The sequence below is a fragment of the Galleria mellonella genome, unplaced genomic scaffold (genome assembly GCF_026898425.1).
Source record: "Galleria mellonella isolate WM207_F2 unplaced genomic scaffold, CSIRO_AGI_GalMel_v1 utg64, whole genome shotgun sequence".
Lineage (NCBI taxonomy): Eukaryota > Metazoa > Arthropoda > Insecta > Lepidoptera > Pyralidae > Galleria > Galleria mellonella.
Window position 1 is genome coordinate 3,846,342 of NW_026442133.1, and position 21,159 is coordinate 3,867,500.

Consider the following 21,159-nt stretch of genomic DNA (forward strand, 5'->3'; position numbering starts at 1 on the left):
GAAAAATATTTTTCAGTATATAAGGATCTTATGAAAGAAAGGGATATTGTTTTATTATAGTATGTGATCACGCCATTCTGAGCGAACACAGAGACAAGTTTATGAATATGATCAACCGAAAAGAGAATGATTCACTCTCAACTATTAATCGCACTATGCCGGCTTACTAAAAACACTACGTTTGCAGAAATTTTATTTAGATATAAGCAATCATTTTTAAAATAATATATAGGAACCTTGAGGATATATTTACAGTCTGTTATAATAAAATAATGTTTTTACTTAATGTTTAATAAATTAAGTAGGTAAGTATTATTTAATATATAAGTACATTCACAAAAACACACAAATACAACATACGTAATGTTTATTATATACAAAGATTTATTTATTTAAAATATAATAATAAAAATTGATGTTCGCTATATTTTATTAGATATAAATAGGAGTATGATGATTATAATACATAGTACTCTGTTTCCACACGGAATACATAGTTAAATAGTATCATTCACTTATTTTTAGTAGTAAGTACCGGGATTTCATATTTTCGTCACAAATAAGTACTTAATATCTACGACAGTTTATAAATTAAGTAACGATTTAATAAAGCAAATAAAACAGATCATTGAAATATTTACTTAAAATTCTTAAGTATCTATGTGTAAATCTAATTTTATAATTAGTATAAAAAATAGATAAGTCGTTATACTCGTATGTGTTACCACTCCACATAAATCTAACAATATTTTAGGTATTTCTATCATTGCCATTTCGTGTTTGAGATTTTATTTAAAATATAAGTATTAGATATATTTAAGTACATTAGCTACAATTTTAATATAATTTAATTATATGAACGAGTAAATAAGGGCCCCCACAGTAAAAAAAAGTAATACGTGGATTAATACAGGCACCTTCAATCCAACGCGCTATATTTTATAAAGATAATTATTTTAATAAAAGATTTTTTACTTTTAAAATTTATACAAAGAATACAATATATTAAATTCGTTAAATTAACGACAACCGTTATTATTAAATTACAATAAATTACATGGGTTTAACAATTATATAATGGTGAAGTTAGATAGGTTTAGGTTTTTGTGACTAGTAGCAAAGTAAATGTGGAGATAAAAGGTAGGCACTATTATAACATTCTGCATATTTTGACTATAAAGTTTGGAAATTCTAATATAGATCTTTTTATGAGCTACAAGACAAGGTTTTATAATTGAGTATCGATCCTTTGTCCAATGTCGCCATCTTCCAGATTTTTAGAATCATTACCTGTGAATACGATAAATTATTTTACTAAAAGACGTAAAAGTTGATGTTTCAATTGGTTTAAAATGAATTTCTAGCTCCTTTTGCATCATTGATATACGCTGGCGAGTTACCAGTAAGCGATACGGCCGAAGCCAGGTCGGTTGCGTACAGAATTCACTAGAAATTAGTATAATTATTCTAAGGCTTCTTCTGTAAAGCTCACTCAGTGAATGTAATAAATAAATAAATAAATATCGCGATTAATTCCTGCACCCCACCTTACTTTGGATACGCTGGTAATTTAATTTGTTAAATTTCTACTCAAATGAAAACTTGACAAACAAATGTCCCTTGTTGTACATTAAGCATAACTAAACTGATTTTGCGGTATAATCACGGCATGGAATGGACCATCCTATCCTTTCCCGTGAGTATCGTAAGAGGCGACTAAGGAAACTTAATTGCCGAGGAATGACCAGCAGCTTCCTTTAAATATCACAATAATTTAATTAGCCTAGCTCTGGTTGCTTACCCGCTTACCAAGTTTTTTTTTTTTTTTTTTTTTTTTACAACACAGGGGGCAAACGAGCATGCGGCTCACCTGATGGTAAGTGACTACCGCCGCCCATGGTCACCCACAACACCTACGGCATTGCAGGTGTGCTGCCGGCCTTTTAAAAAGGAATATGCTCTTTTCTTGAAGGTTATGTTGTCGTATCGGTTCGGAAATACTGCTGCTGGAAGTTGATTCCAAAGAGTGGTTGTGCGAGGAAGAAAGTGCCTTGAAAAACGCACGGTGGAGGACCGCCACTCGTCCAGATGGTTGGGATGAAATTTTAGTTTATGGCGGGTTGTACGATGGTGAAAATTTGCAGCAGGTATCAATCCGAACAATTCTTCAGAGCACTCCCCATGATAAATTCGGTAGAAGATGCACAGAGATGCAACATCTCTACGCAGTTTCAGTGGGTCGAGCCGGACAGTAAGACGCCGATCGTCAACAATTCGAGCTGCCCGACTTTGAATGCGGTCTAACGGAAGGAGTTGGTACTGTGGCGCTCCTGCCCACAGGTGAGAACAGTATTCCATGTGTGGCCTCACTTGAGCTTTATACAGTTTCAGGCGGTTTTCTGGCGTGAAATACCGTCTCACCCTATTGAGCACCCCCAACTTTTGGAAGCTATCTTAGCTTTTTCCTCCAGATGACCGCAAAACTGGACGTCGCTAGATATATCGACGCCAAGAATCCCCAGACTCGACTTATTATCAAGGGAAGTGCCCTGAAAGTGAGGTGATACGACAAACGGTGTCTTTTTTGCGGTGAACGCGCAGACTTGTGTCTTCTTAGGGTTAAAGTGAACAAGATTGCGTTCACCCCAGATCGAAACTTTATCGAGTGAAGTTTCGATTTCAGACACAAGTCTGTTCCGGAGCTCATCGGTATGTGCCCGCGAGATCTTTGCATGACCGGTGTATAATGCATCTCCTGTACTGTCGTCCGCATAACAATGAATATCACTGATCTGTAACATATCATTGATATGCAGGAGAAACAGTGTTGGAGATAGTACACAGCCTTGCGGGACACCAGCATTCACAGGTTTTAAGTCAGAGCATGCTCCGTCGACTACGACCTTAATGCTACGTTCCTTAAGAAAGCTGGCGACCCAACTGCACAATCTCGCAGGCAACCCAAACGAAGGTAGTTTTGAGATTAGTGCCCTATGCCACACCCGATCAAAGGCTTTCGCAATATCCAGACTAACAGCTAAGGCCTCTCCCTTATTCTCGATTGCCACTGCCCATCGGTGTGTTAAATAAACTAAAAGATCACCAGCCGAGCGTCCCCGTCGAAAGCCGTACTGGCGGTCTGAGATCAGCTGGCGATCCTCTAGGTACCGGAGCAGTTGATGGTTAATAACTGATTCCATGACTTTCGAGAATAAGGAAGTGATAGCTATGGGCCTATAGTTAGCTGGATTAGCGGTCTCCTTTTTTAGGGATCGGATGCACCAAAGCAGTCTTCCAAAACTTTGGGACTATACCTAACAGAGCCGAAAAAGACGCGTAAGAACCGGAGCCAACTCTGGTGCGCACGTCCTTAGCACAATTGGAGGAATGCCATCGGCCCCGCTCGACTTATGGATTTCAAGGGAGAGAAGTGCTCTACGCACTGATCTTTGCGTGAATTTAACATCCGGCATAGAGCTCCTACAACGCGGGATGGTCGGCGGTAGTTTCTCCCCGTCATCCAATGTCGAGTTTGATGCAAAGAGAGATCCAAGGAGATCGGCCTTCTCTTTGGCGTTCAGAGCCAACGAGTTATCCTCCCTGCGCAACGGTGGAAAAGATGACTGACAGAAATTCCCTTGTGCAGCTTTGGCAAGAGACCAGAAAGCTCGAGATCCCGAAGGTAAACTAGCCAATCTCTTGGCAATTCTACCAATATGCTCTGACTTCGCTGTGGCCAAAACTCTTTTGAAGGACCTAGAGGCAAAGTTATACTTCTTTTTAAGGGCACTGATGTTAGGAGAACACCTTTGGCCCAGGCTAGGAAGCACTCCTGTTTCAGGCGAGATGCTATTCTACAAGAGGCTCCATACCAGGGCTGGGATTTCCCACCGACAGGTACCACACAGAGTTAGGAATGAATAATTCCATTCCCTGAAGCACCACATCGGCGATGGAATTGGCGATGGCGTTGGGATCCCCCAGTGCGAAGCAAACCTGCCTCCATGGGTAAGATGCGAAAAAAATCCGCATCTCATCCCAATCTGCCGACCTGTAGTGCCAAACACGACGTCTACCCGTAGAACGTGGTGGAATCGGACTTATGAGAGGCACCTCACTCCGCACCAGACAGTGATCCGACGATCCAAGCGGAGCTTCGACGGAAATCACATAGTTGTCTGGGTGGGTGGTCAGCAGAAGGTCCAGCAGTGAAGGTGAATGGTCCAACACATCAGGTATTCGCGTGGGCGAGGAAACAAGCTGCGTCAGACCATTCATGAACAGATCTTCCCGCATAGTCGGTTGTACGTGAACCAAGCCATTCGGTATGGTGGGCATTAAAATCGCCAAGAATCACGACTTCAGCGGAAGGAATCTGTTCGAGCAGGGAATCTGTAGCCATTTGGACGTGCTCAATGAGTTGGTCGGTTTCGATGTTACCGCTGTGGGACCTGTATAGGCATGTATAGACGCGAGGATGGTCATTGCAGTCTACACGCAGCCATAAAATAGACAGGTCCGTTCCTTCAAGAGTTCCAAGGCGGCGACAACAGATATCCTCTCTGACATACGCGCATACACCGGCACGCGAAACAAAACAATGTTCAAGTTTATAGCCCGGGTACGTCAGGTATGAAGTTTCGTTTGGAGAGGATATCTGTGTCTCCGTTAGAAAGAGCAATGCCGGCCGCGCCGTTTCTAGGTGATGGTGGACAGCGTTTAAGTTAGAATGTAATCCCCTGATGTTGCAGAAGCTCACATTGAGCGAAGGGGATGCCGTAGAAATCTTGCTCCGTTTGCCCTTGGTTCCAAAGAGCGGAATTTTGCCCCCCCCAGAATACGCAGGGCAGCCCGAGCGTGGTTGCTCGAGGGAGGATTCTCCAGCAACATGGTTACTGGTACCTCCCTGGGGTATGTTATTTTTTTTTAATTCCACTGCCATGGTTGCGTGTTGTAAGATAGGGGGACGGGGTTGGGGAAAGGATTTTAGGAATAGGAAAGGGATGGGTATGGGATGGGCCTCCGGACTCCCTCACTCACCATACGGAATGTGATCGCACTAAAAGTGCAACCACTTAGCGTCGGTATTCTGTGAGGGTGTGGTACTTCCCCGGTCGAGCCGGCCCATTCATGCTGTAATACCATATAGGATTACAGCGTGGCTCTACCACAGTAAAAGTAAGTTTGGCAACTACTGGCAAAAAGTTGGCACGCTTCCAATAGAGGGAGGCCTGTGTTCGGTAGTGGACAATCAACGACTAATATAAACAGATTTTGATAATTTTAGACAACTATAAGTAGATATAGCCTTGTTGTGTTTGTACATATTTGTTTATTTATATGCATTTGTACATTCGCCTTTAATACAGATTATACTAATTTTTATAACAAAATTAACACAGGTTATAACAAAAATGTAGACAGACGGACTTATTCCTTAAAGTGATTTCTTCCAGTCAGCCTTAGCTAAATTGTAGGAATTGTACGACTGGTTTAACGTATTAAGGTTAAAAAATAGTTGTCTATAATTTTTTATTATTTCGGGATACTAATTTCACCAAGAATTCAATAGTTCCCTCATAATGTCGCATACATAAATAAAACATTACAGTTTAATTAAATTCAGTAATTCCTTACCATCACCTTTCGTCAGTAGCCGTGGGCCAGTTATAGCAATTAGGATTGCCCCCAGTGGAGCCGATATTATCACACTGAGTACGCTTACAGCCAAAAGCGCCTTGGAATGTTTTTCTTCATCTGATGGAAGAATACCTGATGTCTGACCGCTGTTCACAAGGTCCAATGCAGCGGGACCTAACGCTGCCTGTAGAGAGGAAAGGGATTGTTATTAATAACATCTGGCAGGGTCATTGCTAGCAATTATACCCTAACAAGTTTACCTCCACGCAGTTTACCCTGAAAACCACCGTGGTTTTGATGAATTCATAACAATGGGCCAACTGACCTGCTTCATCCTCATCTATCATCCCTCACTGGTACACCGTCAGCGTATACCGATAGCGCAGGCGGGGCTACCATTCCATTTTTAACCACCAAGAAAAAACTGTCTGTAAAATTATAATACTATTGAAGGTATAACGAATATTGACTATGGTACGATAAGGTAAGCTATACTAGAGAACACTACCACAATAGTAATCTATGGTAATCCATGTCTAGCTTATACTAGCAGCATAATGTTGAACTTCTGCGAAAATACAAAGATGCCATAGGAGGCATAGTATATTCATTGTCTTGTCAAGTTGTACATTATAACATTTGACGTATCAATAGTATAAATTAATACAAATTACTTTATTTTAAAATAGGATATAAGTTATTTGAAAAATAGCTATAGCCACTAGTTTGGTTTACTTAAGTAACATAAATTAAGTAAATATTATATAATTGAAATAAAAAGGATCATTTAATTTGTATTGTAGAATGTAACACATGTAATGACACTTATTTTTTTTTATTAAAACATAAAATTGCAGAATGTTTTAGAATTCGGTACTCGTTAATTTTACCTGTACAGTAGCTTTAGCGAGCCAAGTTACGCCGATAAATAGCTTTTCTTTTTTGTTAAGTCCGCAGCCGAAGCTGACCAAGAAGGTTGCTATAACACGTAATACTAAGCAGGAGATGAGACATATTGCACCCATTTTTATCACTTCAGGATCCAAGGCACTAATCTGTGGACAATTTTGTTCATGATATTACAATAAAACAAATACCAAATGTTATGTGCATCAGAACTGAAACTGAATGTATTCTGAACTAGTAATATCCTGGCTTAGAAGGACCAAGTCTCGTCTACACAAAAGATTTCTTGTCAATTTTTAATAAATTCTTTAAAGATACTGAATAATTTATAAATTAGTAAAAAATAAAAATATGACCAATTTTCAAGAGAAAATGGTGACAGCATTCCTCCTATTTGTGAGTTGGTAAGTTGAATGACTACTTCAACAGGAATTATAGTAGTAAGCATATTTATTTAGTTTTTAATAGCACTTTACTTACGGTAATTTGTGCTCCAGTGAAAGCAAAAAGTATAGGTTCAAAGAATATCCATAAAATTCTGAATATATTGCTAACTGGATTCTTATTGACCGGCCATCCTTGTTTTTCCCAGTACAAGGCTGCAACAAATCCTGATGAAACTATGGCAAGGGGTCCTAAAACGACAATAAAATAAATATAAATGTATCATATAATATAGTAATATAAATAAATAATATTTAAATAACAATATAATAGGAAAAAAAAATGTATACGAATACATGAACACTTTAAATTCTCCATGGACTATAACACCATGTCATAGATTTGGGTGATTGAAATATAAAAACATCTCTACTTTCAATTTATACAACTGAGGATGCCATTCTGTTATAATGTAAAAAATCTTCATCTCTGCTTAATTCGATAGTAGGCGGGAAAATAAATGATGAAAGACTTTATTTTCCTGCAGTTATGGAATTTATGAAAATCACTCTTTGTTGTTTGAATTCCATATTTGCTGCTGTTTATATCGCTATTTAGCAATAAGGCCGCCAATTATTTTTTTATCTTGCTTTTATGTAATTAAGTATTAATTTTGTTTGTATACATATCGTCATAGTCGTAGAATACTGACGGATATGTATATTTAAAGTTTGTCAGATTCGTCAGTATTCTACGACTTTGACAATATTGTTAATCTTTATTATCTGTGTCATTCTTTGAAGAGAAAAATAAAAAGAATTTTGAATTAAATTAAATAGTAACACGGTGGCGCCAACTTCGTAGAACTTTGTTTAAGGTACTCTGTTATATACATTTTTATTTTTAATCTAGTGAATTAAGAACAAAAAAAGTATATAACATATATACAATAATATAGTTATTATGATGATAAGAACGTGTTTACGTATCGTGCTACGATAATTACAGCCCAATAAGTGTACAAAAACAAATATTATATACATAAAGTCTCACCAGCTCCGCTCCAACCGACAAGGCTTGATATAAATAAAGAGAATAATCCTCCCAAAAATAAAGCTAAAAATCTCAAAGGCACCATGTATACATCGCCTTTCTCTGGTATAATTGCAAGTATTGCCCCCCATAACCCTCCACATACAACGCCAACGATAATTGACAGAGGCCCCTAAAAATAATAAAAACGTTTGTTATATTATTTGATAGTTCAAAGTTGCAGAATATTATATAAATACTGTATATTTTAAGCTTATATGTATGCTTAATAATTAATAGTAAATACATGTACGTCAATTCGATTATTTTACCATTTAAATGAAAATTTGTTATACGGAATTTTTTTATTTAATCTCACCTTTATAATATTGAAGGTGACAGATCCCGGGGCGAACATAGCGTTCAAAATTATAGCAAAAATGGCAACACTGATGGAGTCATCTATGGCTGCAGCAGCCAGAAGCAAAGTCGGAATTCCTTTAGAGACTCCATAACCCACGTCTCTTAGCCTGAAGAGACAAGGGACGACCACAGCTGGAGATACTGAAGCTATCATCGACCCTAAGAGGAAACCTACAAATAAATAAATTTATGTTAAAACCTTTCGAAATTTAGGGGATTATTAGTAATAGAGACTAGTGTCTAAGAACAAAAGAGTACTTTCATCAAGTATAGTTGTACCAGCGACTATGCTGTTGAAGAATTATCTCAGTGCAACCACGTTGCCTTGTGGTCCCGGCATAGAATGGGCCATCCTTTCCTTTCCCATGGGTGACGTAAAAGGCGACTAAAGGAATTTAATGGTTGAGGGATGAGCAGCAGCATCCCCCCTCTTAAAACATTACAAATGCCTAACTGCGGTTGCCAATCCGCCTACCAAGCGTGGCAACTACTGGCAAAATCCCGTAAAAAAGAGGCCTATATTCAGCAGTGGACAGTTAACGGCTAATGTGAATGTAAATGAATGAACTACGTTATACGTATTGAAAATTTTAAGTTTCTAACGTAAGGGAATAGATCGTGCGTTGATAGACCACCCAGTTCCAACAACTCCTTTTATTTTACGTAAAAATATATATTTAAACTCATATAATTTTCTTTTCAAATATTCCCAGTACGAATAAACACCTACACAATGCTCTCTTAAGGCTGCATATCGTTAGCTTGTTTACCCAGATACAAGCCACAATACGTGATGCTCATGTAAACGAGGCACCATGAGTGTTTTTTTTGGTGCCCAATCTAAGTCACTAGATAGCTAGGTATTTAGAATAAGAGGACGAACAGACATCACATAGTAATTTACTTATACTTTACTAGCTATGCCTGAGAATCAAGGTATGATATATTATTATTATAAATACGAAAGTTTATAACGATAGATGGATGTTTGTTGCTTTTTAATGCATAAACTACTGAATGGATTGGAATGAAATTTGATAAAGGAGTAGGTTCTGTCCTAAATTAGCAGATAAGATTCTTTATGTAATGATTCTCATGGGTGAAACTTGGGGTACAGTTATTTTATAATATTTTGAACCATGTATGTTAGTATGTCAAATTATGTGGTCATTACAGTTATACTCTTAACTTATGCGATAGGAGATACTTGGCAACAACTGCGTAAGTCGGGTATAATTTCACATATAAATAGGTACATAATATACAAACTAGTTATCCACTAGTCCCCTCGCAAAATACTCTTAATGAGATATATATTTTAATCATAAAATAATTTTAAATGAAAATTTTTTTAATAACAAATACTGAAAGGAATATGACTATAATTTAAGTTTAGATACTCGTAGAAGTACGCAGAGATACTACCGCCGTACATAACACTCTACATGCCATGTAAACATATTAAAACATAGTATTTTAATGAGTCTACCAAGGATTAATTTGTTTTATTAATCTCGTCGAAATTTTTATTAAGCCGCACAGTTTCAGTATCGGCCAGAATCTACTTATGGCCGTAAGTATCTATTTTAAGGTGGTAAATTATTAGGATACGTCGCTCTCAAAATGCAGGGAGAGCATTGTCCCCTGTCAGATCGAGATCCAATTCTATTAATTCTTTACGAATTCGTCACAAGGAGCAGCGGTAGTGCAGGCTTGTTTACCATTCTATTTTCAATGTATTAAAAAAACTTACACAAATGTTTAATGTTTTTCGTGATAATATTGTACCTAGTTTTAATTATAAATAAAAAACTTACCCCAAATCCAAGGCAGTCCTAATAGGAAATGTGAAGTAACGCTAATAGCTATGCATTCGACTAGCCACGGCAGTAAACCTAGTTGTAGAACAGCAACATAGTGCTTTCTTAAAATTGCAGCGTCCAGACCCAGACCTGCTCTAGTCAAAATTATTACTAATGCTACTTTCCTGAAAAAAAAAAAAAAGAAATAATATCAAATAATTCTGATAGTGGATTTAGAACTGGAAGACTACCTAAGTAGGCACTATTAGATTTTCTGTGGTGATACTGTTACTACAGGTCAACTATAAAGTCAGACCAATGGATTTAGAAACAACCTTCAAACGCATCATGGCCATTGAGGTGATGGATAAAAATACAACATGTTACTACTTATTAAATAAAACACGAGTGCAGCAGATGGAAAATTTAAAGGACAACATGGTAATACGAATAGTTGACTAATATCTCTATGAGTAGAGACGCATTCGAGGGTCTACCCATGCCAAAAAATGAGATGAAATAAATTAATAAAAGGGAGAGCCTTGACATACTGGAAGACAAGTTTTGTATATATTTTTATGAAGAAAAAAATGCCATTGTATTTTTACCGCGTGGAACGCGATTGGAGCAATACGTAATTTTGTTCTTAAAGCTTAATATTTCAGACAAATAATGGAGAAGATATCTAGTGCATTTTTTATCAGAATAGGTAAGTATCTCTTTCGATCCCTGAGAACTAAGGTTAGTTCTAAGGGGTAATACTATATAGTGATATCTGTTATGTTTTTTTTTCATAAAGCAAGTTGATAGCTTAGATGAGCTATTGACCAGTTAAATTGTTTCAACATTTAAATCAGTACTATTATGTTGTGATAAGATTTTGTAAAATTAAAATCACAGTCAGTAGGTATCTAATTTTCTTTATCAATGTTGAAACTATCAAAAACATTGACCCACAGTGATAAGATTATATACAGGATAATTACTTATAAATTTATTGGGCAATTAAGTATTGGTCTTGCATACTAATAATTTTTTTTATGTAAAGGATGTATGTTTCAAAGACGATATCGAACGTAAACAATTAATTAATGTAAAGGAAAAGGAAGAAAAAAGGGATGGACTATAATAGGTGATATACATAAAAGAGTGGAAGTATAAAGTCTGATAAAGATCAATGAAATAAGAAAACATACTAACCCGACTTCAAATAAAGTAACAAAGCTAAGGTAATGATTGTGATTCTAGTGTTTTTTTTGTAGTGATACATAAAATACAGCGACCGTTTACCATCTGACGGGCTGAATGTTTGTTTGTCACCTTTGTGTTGATGTTGTCCCAAATAAGGTACTAAAACATTTTGCAATAAAGAAGTATCAAAGCTGCAATAATCTTACTATTAAAGGTCGACTAGGGATAGTGAAAACTATAAGAATGGGTTTTTAGATAAGTACCTTAAATCTTGGTTTAGCTTCCTATAAGTGTCGGTCATGTGTATTATATTTAGGTTTTGGAACAAAATCCCTGTTACTAGCATGCCTATAAGAGCCGGTAATGTAGTGATTTTTAACCACAGCCATCCAACTAAGTATGCCGATATGACTAAAATCGTCATGCCGAGTAGTTCGCCATTCAAGCCCACCGACTCTCCCAACTCTGCATATAAGATACCCCAACTTAGCAGAACTGGAATGGAAATACAAAATATTGTCTCTATAATTAATAATATTATTTATTGTTAATTTTATATACAATTAACATATTTTTTATCAAATTTTTCTATATAGCAAAATGTTACTGTCTACTATCACAACATGTAATTTGTTAATACTTATTATTCGAGAACGAAACGTAAAATTCCACACACAAGTCTGTGGTACTAAAAATGTGTATCCTACCCTTTTTATGTACTTGTATAGTAATAAAATAAAAAAAAAATCACTAATGTAAAATGCATATATGGTATCCTACCCTGTTTTAAAACATCAAACATAGTAAGTTAATTAAACTCCTGCCCCCTCCCTAGGTAAATGGTAAATAAATCCGTTAGTGGAATCGTCATTGCTGAGTCCATTAGAGTGAGATATCGAAGGACGTCATCTCATTCTATCTCATACACTTGCTGGCGATAATGATTCTATTAATGGATTCTCTTGCCACTTGTTTAGAAGGCTTTTTTTCTAGTTAGATATAAATTCTAGCACAGGTTTATATGGTTTCGTTCTGGTGTAGCATAGATGCAGTTACCTCGATAATTTACCTTGACAAAAATAATACTTGAAATATAATATACTATCTGATTAACTTATATCGTTAGGTATACATAGTGAATGATAAGTAGTATGCTCTATAGAGATCAACATAAGGTAAACATCATAGATTCTTGTTTATATAATAATAATTTTTATTTCGGACTTTTTTGGTCCATTAAATATTTATTATTAACATTATTATTAAAACTAATGTTATATAAATTTACATACACAATACACACACACACACACACACACACACACACACATAATATATTAAATAATATACAGATAATCACCGCTGCACAATTCCATTGAAAATTGCGGAGCAGTGATTAACGTACACTCAGTCGAGCCTGCTTTCTATCATACTCAGTTTGATGCTGTTAGCGCTGGTATATCTGCGCACTTAGGGATGCACACCTTTTAGCAAATCGTGGCATAAAAATTATCTACACGATGCTAAAAGAACATCTCTGACGCGCTACGGTTCGTGGCAGCCCCATCAATTACCCTGAACGCGTAATATACTGGATACGGAGGTCGCTGTTATATATATATATATATATATATATATATACACAAATGTATACAAAGGTGCTTTATAGATATACAAATGTATTAAATGGGTTTCGAAAGCCAAAATCTCTTATTTATTAATTTCTGATTATTAAAACAAAAGTTAAATATAAATAAGAGCTAAATTGGTGCTTACATAAGTGTTTTCATTTGTTGACATTTTCGTTTCATTAGACATTAGGTAAGTGTTCTAGCTTCATTATCAATTTAATATTATCTTTGTACAAATATGTGCCGAGAAAACGAATATTTGAACTGGTTTATATACACAAAATTGCATTTGCCAAGTTTCTTTCTAGTTTCGTTTGTTTTATTAGGTATGTTTGTATATTTACGCTTATATGTACTTATAGTATATTAGCAAACATGTTTAATGTATTATGTATCTACGAAATTAATATAAAAGTAACTTCTGTCAGCCACTGTTTGTGAGTGGTTATAAATTATATCAGTGGAGAGCAATATTTACGACTAGCTGTATCTCACGGCTTCTCCCGTAGTCGTGTCATGATGTTGAACAGATATCAGCTAAATGAAAAAGAATTTTTCAAATCCGATTGAGAGTTCCAGAGACTAGCGCGTTTAAACAAACGAAGTATAGGTACGTTACTTACGTACCTATACTTCGTTTGTTTAAACGCGTTATATTAACTTATCTCTACCGCCGTGTCGGCCCGGCATGAGAATGGGCCACCCCTTCCTTTCCTGTAGGTGTCGTAAGAAGCGACTGAGGGAACTAAATGGTAGAGGGATGGGCAGCAGTTCTTAAAACGTCACTTAAAGTCTAACTGCGGTTGTTAACCTGCCTGCTAAAAGTGGTAACTACTGGCAAAACTCCCCTTATGGGGGAGACTTAGTCCTCTAGGCCTTTTAGTCGCCTTTTACGACACCTACGGAAAAGGAAGGGGGTGGCCTATTCTATGCCGGGACCTACACGGTTAAATTATAATATTAGGAGGTTACATTTAAAACTATATTTTACTTACAAAACATAATAATGCAGAGTTGTTGTGCAGTTTGTCTATAAGTAGAAAAGAAGGGGAAAGGGAACACTTTCGACCACCAAGACGGCTGCCAGGACGGTGACGAGTCTTCTTGATGACATCGTAAACATAATTTCTCCCACCAACTAAAATATTGTAATAAGTAAATTAGAAAATGAATCAGTTTAATGAATAATTTAGTATTATATCGTATGCCAGACTTGGCGGGGTACAGGCGTACTTTCAGGTATCGAGATATTTTTTACGCATCTTGAAATATCAAATTTACTTTATTTTATTGTTTGAAATTACGCCCTCAATTTTTATCGTCGCACCGCTCGCAATCGACAGGGAATTCATCCTCACACGCTTGAACCTAAATGGTCACTAACAGTGTGCTTTTAAAAGAATTTTCTCCGGCGAACGCTCAAACCCTGGTTTTCTTTAGACACTACAGTACAAGGTTCTTTAAAAAAGTTATATTAAGATTTCTTCGTGGTAAGCAACACGTATGTGACACCTCTAGTGTTGCAGGCGTTCATAGGTTACAGTAACCGTTTACCATTAGATGGGCTATATGCTTGTTTGCCATCTTCGTGGTTTAAAAAAAATCTTATCAGTCGTCCTCCACTAGTGTTTCGCTATTGTATACCATTAGCATAGGCAGGTGCACCACTCCATCTTCATCCTTTATAAAAACTGGTGAGAACTGTAAACCGTCATCTGTATGTCTACAGATGAATACTACTATAGATATTTAGACAGGGTTTGATTACAAGACGCCATTTTCTAAACCTTACTATAAAATTAAAATTTCAATTTTAAATTACAGTAAAATCTTTGTTCTATAATTAAAGTTGTGTTCCACAAAATATATATATATATATATATATAGCAAAAAAAAATTGGTCTAAAAACTCAACTATCAAATTGATTATAATAAAATTTCTATGGGATTAATCTGTATGTCTTTAGACAAAAAAAAAAAAATTGTTTAAATCGTTTTAGAACTGATGGAGGTATGAGGTAACAAACAAGAATAAAATAACCGAATTGAGAAGTCACCTTTCCACCGGGAAATTATTATGATGGTTCATAAAATTGTACTCCCAAGCAGGGTACTCACATCTATGTTATGCCGGGATCAGTGTTCTTAACGATTTAATTGACTTTATTACAAATCTAACTTAAAATTATAATTTGTGTATTAAAAATAAATTCAATGTTTATACCTGTCACTGGAATCCTCGTTTTTATTATCTGTGGATATAAATAATTTTTTTAATTATTTTTTTAAAGAATACTTGATGAACAGTCCAGGAGTGATAGATTAGAATACAAGTACTTACAAACGTATGAGCTTACCTGATAATAGATAAAAGTAATAAAATATAAAAAGACAATCGGCGTTGCTCTGATTTTAGATAAAAAAAATAATACAGTATGAGTAAGGCCGTTATAAATAATCTGTGATTCAACATGACTTTTGATATTTTATAATCTTACTAATATTTTTTAAAAAAAAAAAAATAACAACTTGGTTTATTATTTCTTGGCATGTTAAATGTACAATATATTTTTTATTAGTTCTTAACACACAACTGTCCACATAACATAGCATGTATTGGTTGACTTATGCCGTTTTTAATCCCATATTTTATAAAGATTATTTGAACGGTTCAGGCGTTCAGAAATAAGGAAAAACAAACAAAATCACTTTAACATTTATAATATTTGTAAGAATTAATAATTTTGCAAGTTGCAACCATTACCGATATTTTATCCTCCACCTTAGAAGCTAAATAATTACCATTGTGATTTTGATAAAATGGGAACCATTTTGAAACTTCATTCTCTAAACCCATCTCTAAAATTAATATTTTAATTTGATAACTTACTATATATAAATTAAGTTTATATTATTGTAAATTATTTATTTATTTATATCTATTACAAAATTAGTTTATATTAGTTCTATGAATAAAGATTTTGCTGTGATATCAATTTAAAATTTTGATTTTAGAGATAGGCTTAGAAAATAGTATATCAGAATTGTTTAACTTTTGGGAATATGGACCTGAAAATTTTTATACTATAAGTGCAAAAAAATATATAAAAATATGTATATACTTGTATTAGCGAAAAAAAAAATATATTACACCGAAGTGTGAATGCCGTAACCAATATGCCCCAAGATCTAAAATTTATATATGTATTTATTTGTGCAAAAAAATGCATATATTTGCAAAAATATTACAGTATTACAGCGAAGTGAGATAACCATTACCGATATGAATATGCCGCATGGTATCTGATTTCAAAACCTGTGGTCTACATAAATTAAATAATTATGAAAATATACTAAATCTGTGAATGATAACGTTACCGTTTTATATATAAACATATTATAATTCTATCAAGCTTATAGTGCAATATAGCAAAATCGTGCTATAAAAATCCAGCAAAAAAATTGTTTACCTACGAACGTATATACTCGAACACCTATAAACATAAATTTATTCTTATAATTAACAATTTATATATGTACAAATATTTTGTGCAAGGTGTGTGCTTATGTGCATTCAAATTATTAAACACAATATCTGTACACGATGTTTGTACATGGGAGATATAAATCAATATTTTTTAGATATTTTATCTGTCTGTTAAAAACTATTGCACCAAATTGGATGCGATTTTCATAGTTGTATTCCTGAAGGTCTATCGATATCGTCCATCTAGAAGTGGTCTCTTTTAATGGTTTTCAAAACCTTTGAAATATATTATACAACTTAGAATGGCAAACAAGCTGACGGCCTACCTGATGAAAAGTGGTAACTGTCGCTTATAGACATGAGCAGTATCATGGACATAACAGAGTATACTGTTTCGTCCATGATACCCCCCATGCGTTGCCATTCCTGAGGACTCAGATGTTAATCCTCTGTACCCAGTAAATTCACGCTATATCCCACCCTTCAAACCGAAACAGCCATGCAAACACAACTGCTTTCGGCTTTCCAGTCTCCCTCTGGTATATATATATATATATATATATATATATATATATATATATATATATATATATATATATATATATATATATATATATAAATAATAATGAAAATTTATTAAAATTTAATAGTGTACTTAGCTTACCTATTATGTTGGAATTACTTTCCATCTTCCTCAAACGTCATACATTTCCTGAGGAAAGAGAACAAAATATAGTAACAGTTGTGTGGTCCTGACATAAAATGGGCCACCCCTTCCTTTCTTGTGGGTGAAGAACCAAGGGAACTTAATGGTCTAAGGATGGGTAGTAGCATCCCATGGAAAACATCACCAAAACCTTACTACGGTTGCCAATCAGTGGCAACTAGTCGCAAAACCTTTATGGTGGAGGCCTATGTTCAGCAGAGGATAGTTAACGGCTGATATGATGATGATAATGCAATAAAGAGTTAAATAAATAATATTTTAAACGTGAAAATGAGTTTCTTTGTTATATCGTACCTTAACGGTACAATCATTTCAAAATTTGGTATGATATACTATTTGTTATAATATGTGGGAGACATATCGATAACACAGGATACATCTCAATAACACAGATGGAGTTTCGGGTAAAAGTTTTTTATAGATTCTGGTTCTCTTTATGGCCGGAGTAAGTGCACTAACGTTCTCTCCTGCCAGGGTTGTAGTAGTTATTAAAAAATTTTATATGTACAAAAAAATATTAGTGTTAATAGAGTTCATCAGTTCAGAAAGCTTAAAAATCAACTTTACGGGTATCATAATAAGATTCATTTTGTATAACCTAGTGAAACTGTACTAGTTCATATAAAATTACTCCATCAATGCAAGATGACTATTAAATTCGGTATGTTATATAAAATACACGGTGCATTTGATTACGATTCATAGAAAGTGACTGACTAGGCCAATTATATTTTTCAATAAGTTAAGAATTTATTAAAAAAAAGTAGAGTAGATAAAATAGTAAAAGACTGACCAGAGGTAGACTTTGTACAAATGTCTATTGCATGGGTACCTCTGTCCCATCCGTGTTTTTGCCATGAAGCGGTTATGTTTACATAGTTATGTTTCGGTCTGAAGGGTGGAATACGGCAATGAAATTACAGGATATAGAGGAATAACACCTTAATCTACAGGAGGGGCAACATATGTATCATGGGTATCATGGGCGATACAGTATACTCTGTTGTGCCCATGGTATAGTTACAGTTATCACTTTCCGTCAGCTTGTTTGCCATTCTAAGTCGCATAAAAAAAGAGTTAAAAAAATCGATTGTAAAAAGATTATTAAAATCGGTTCACAATTGTCGAAAGTTATGTACACATACACATAAATATGTAAACACAAATTCCACTTTTTAAAGTTGATTCAAAATAGGCATTACACTTTTTGTTACAGATTTTGTAAAAATAAAACAGGAATTTAAGTTGTATGAAATACCTCTAAAAATTATAGTGTTATGTAGTAGTCTCTATAAAAACGAGGTAATTTTTTTTGTACAGGAACCTTAAAAATCACCTTAACAGTTTCAGATTTGTAACTGCACTGTCGTAACACTATACTCCGCTTCAGTACTTGTACACATTAATATATTATGTACACTGAAGACGCTATGTAAACTGACGAAGGCCGTTTAAGTCAGAAGTCAATATGATAAATTTGTATCTAAACGAAAACACGAGATTACCATGTGCCGTCGTTGCGGTTGTGACATAGATAAAGAAAACAATTATTTTATCTATGGTCGTGACGATGTAGGTAGCTGTCTTTTTAGAGAAATAAAGTTTGTAGGTGACATTTTTATCCGCGATGAAATGACACGATAAAAATATTTCAAACGAAGACGTTTTGAAAAGTTTAAATATTATAATACACTTTTATAATAAATTAATAACTGTGTTTTTTTTTTATTAAGACTTATTACTTGTGTACTGTACTTAGTCAAAAAGAGACAAATGTTCATACCTAACAGATACTATGGTACGAGCTAAGGGTCCTAGTATGAAAACGGGATAAGTCTCACAAGGGTTTTCGATTAAAAATGTTATATTGGTTCCTAAATGGCGAACACATTGGATAATATACATATATATATACATAAGTTACCACATTCTATGAGGTGGGCCGTCAGCTTCCTTGCCATTCTAAGTTACATAAAAAAAAACAAATGTAAATTTGTTTCATTAATTTCATTACAAATGTGAAAGTGACTTTGTTTGTTATCATTTAAAGGCGCAACCAATCGTCATGAAATTTGACATATACATACTATTGGGATAGAGACGGACATGTGTACCTATGCTATTTACTTTATATCCACACCAAATGATTATGGTCAAGCGAATGAAGTCGCAAATAAAGTTTAATTAAATTAATTAAAAAAATTAAATTGTTACATACTTTTCAAAAGTATTGATTTTTTAAGATATAAGCATACAAGTAATTTGATAATTTTATTTTATTAAGTCGGTTAAAACAAAATACTAGTACACACATATTATTATTATCATATTATTTATGGATTTTTTATTAAAAATTCATATATATTTAATTCAAAATTATGTCAAGAATGGAGCATTGACCTATTATTTATTTACTTATTTCGTGCTCATGTGACGGCGATGAATGAGTCATTGCTCTACATGCGTAAGTCACTGTAGGATATTAATTTGATTATTTTATATGCCAATAATATCTAGTTTCTGTATCAAATACATGACTGATTCATAATGTTGTGCAATTTGTCCAAAATAGTTTAAAAAGTTATGACATAATATTCTGTCAGTATAATATCTTCACGCCAATTTCTTAGTAGGCGTATATTTTCTAATAACAATGGGCTTGAGGGCTTGGGCCTTGGGCTTATGACTGGCTTTTTTGGCTATTCCATAATATTGGAAACAGTATGATGTAATATAGATAGGTATGCACAGTAAAAGTCCGTGTGAAAGTATGGTAAAAAAATAATTAATACTTTTATTTTTGTATTCAGTGTACCACACTAACCGACATCACAACAATATGATGATGATTTGCTTATTCGCCACCTGTTCATCCGAATAAAACCAATAAGAACAGAAAAATCGCGTCATCTTGCTCCAAATGATTTAACCCTCTAAGTAAATTTGTGTGTATAATATGATTATATATATATATATATATATATATATATATATATATATATATAAATAATTATATATATTACATATAGATATCTATGAGAAGAAAAAACTAAAAAACATAAATTAATAATGTGTATCAAAGTGCACACTAAATAAATTTTACTTACTGTCAAAAACTTGCAACAAATATATATATATATATATATATATATATATATATATATATATATATATATATATATATATATATATATATATATATATATATATATATATATATATATATATATATATATATTTGAAGTCCACTTGTTGGTTTATTCATATATTATTTATTTACTATTTATTACAAATAGGGCCAGACGCATTAAGATAGATTTAGAGTAGCATTGCCATGCTCACAGATTTTGGCAGATTAATATTAAATACAAAGCGTAATACTTTACTATGTACTCAACTAGTTTAATTCCATTACTAAATATAAAAAAAATATTATATTCTTAATGTATTGATATGGAAACTGATGAGTATAGGTTATGTTTTGTTAGGTTATCTAATGTAAGTTGTTAATTTCATCACACTATTTATAAATAACTTGTTAATAAGTTACATTATGCAAAGTTATGTAGACAATATAAAAATTGTAAACAATTTTCAGTAACTTTCTTACGTAGATTGTAAATATTGTAGTATTTATACATACCTTCTACACAATTAATCTGTGTTTTACGTTAATTAAATTAAAATTATTTAGAAAAAAAAAGAAATATACAAAACTGAAGTAAGTACATAACTAAAATACCAAAATAAATTAATATTAACCTCACATCACAATATGTTTTGACATTTCACTGTTACTTGTAAATAATATATGTTTGAGCAGAGTGATATACAGTTTTAAAAAACTTTACCAGATGGCGTGTTAAGTCATACACACTGTATAAGATATTAAATTTAAATCTAAGAGTGCAAATTCCATTATGATATTCAATAATT

At 33.8% G+C, this 21,159-nt stretch overlaps 1 protein-coding gene across 7 annotated transcripts; it reads right to left on the reverse strand.

The window, feature by feature from the left end:
- Nucleotides 1-286: 286 nt before the first annotated feature.
- LOC113512346 (sodium/hydrogen exchanger 9B2-like) lies at nt 287-21,024 on the reverse strand. 7 transcript variants are annotated; one of them, XM_026896164.3, is made up of 13 exons: nt 20,867-21,024; nt 17,161-17,208; nt 16,480-16,503; nt 15,234-15,261; nt 14,005-14,147; nt 11,642-11,873; nt 10,203-10,372; nt 8,342-8,556; nt 7,984-8,155; nt 7,027-7,181; nt 6,531-6,695; nt 5,638-5,824; nt 287-1,290 (listed from the first exon to the last, which is right to left on the reverse strand). In XM_026896164.3, exons 2-13 carry the CDS (start codon nt 17,183-17,185, stop codon nt 1,229-1,231), a joined length of 1,578 nt encoding a protein of 525 aa, XP_026751965.2. In that variant the 5' UTR covers nt 17,186-17,208; nt 20,867-21,024; the 3' UTR covers nt 287-1,228. The 7 variants fall into 7 exon arrangements, with proteins under 7 accessions (XP_026751965.2, XP_026751964.2, XP_026751966.2 ...); XM_026896163.3 differs by lacking the exon at nt 20,867-21,024 and adding an exon at nt 18,560-18,683; XM_026896165.3 differs by lacking the exon at nt 20,867-21,024 and adding an exon at nt 18,482-18,665 and having other exon boundaries at nt 5,644-5,824.
- Between the last annotated feature and the right edge of the window lie 135 nt (nt 21,025-21,159).

What these genes read in the sequence shown, in the direction of transcription:
- LOC113512346 (XM_026896164.3), bottom strand. Translation starts at nt 17,185, where the DNA reads ATGGAAAGTAATTCCAACATAATAG. An exon ending in AAGTAATTCCAACATAATAG is followed by an intron (nt 16,504 to 17,160) that starts GTAAGCTAAGTA and finishes TTATGTTTATAG; the next exon opens with GTGTTCGAGTATATACGTTC. An exon ending in GCTACTGACGAAAGGTGATG is followed by an intron (nt 1,291 to 5,637) that starts GTAAGGAATTAC and finishes TCGTATTCACAG; the next exon opens with GTAATGATTCTAAAAATCTG.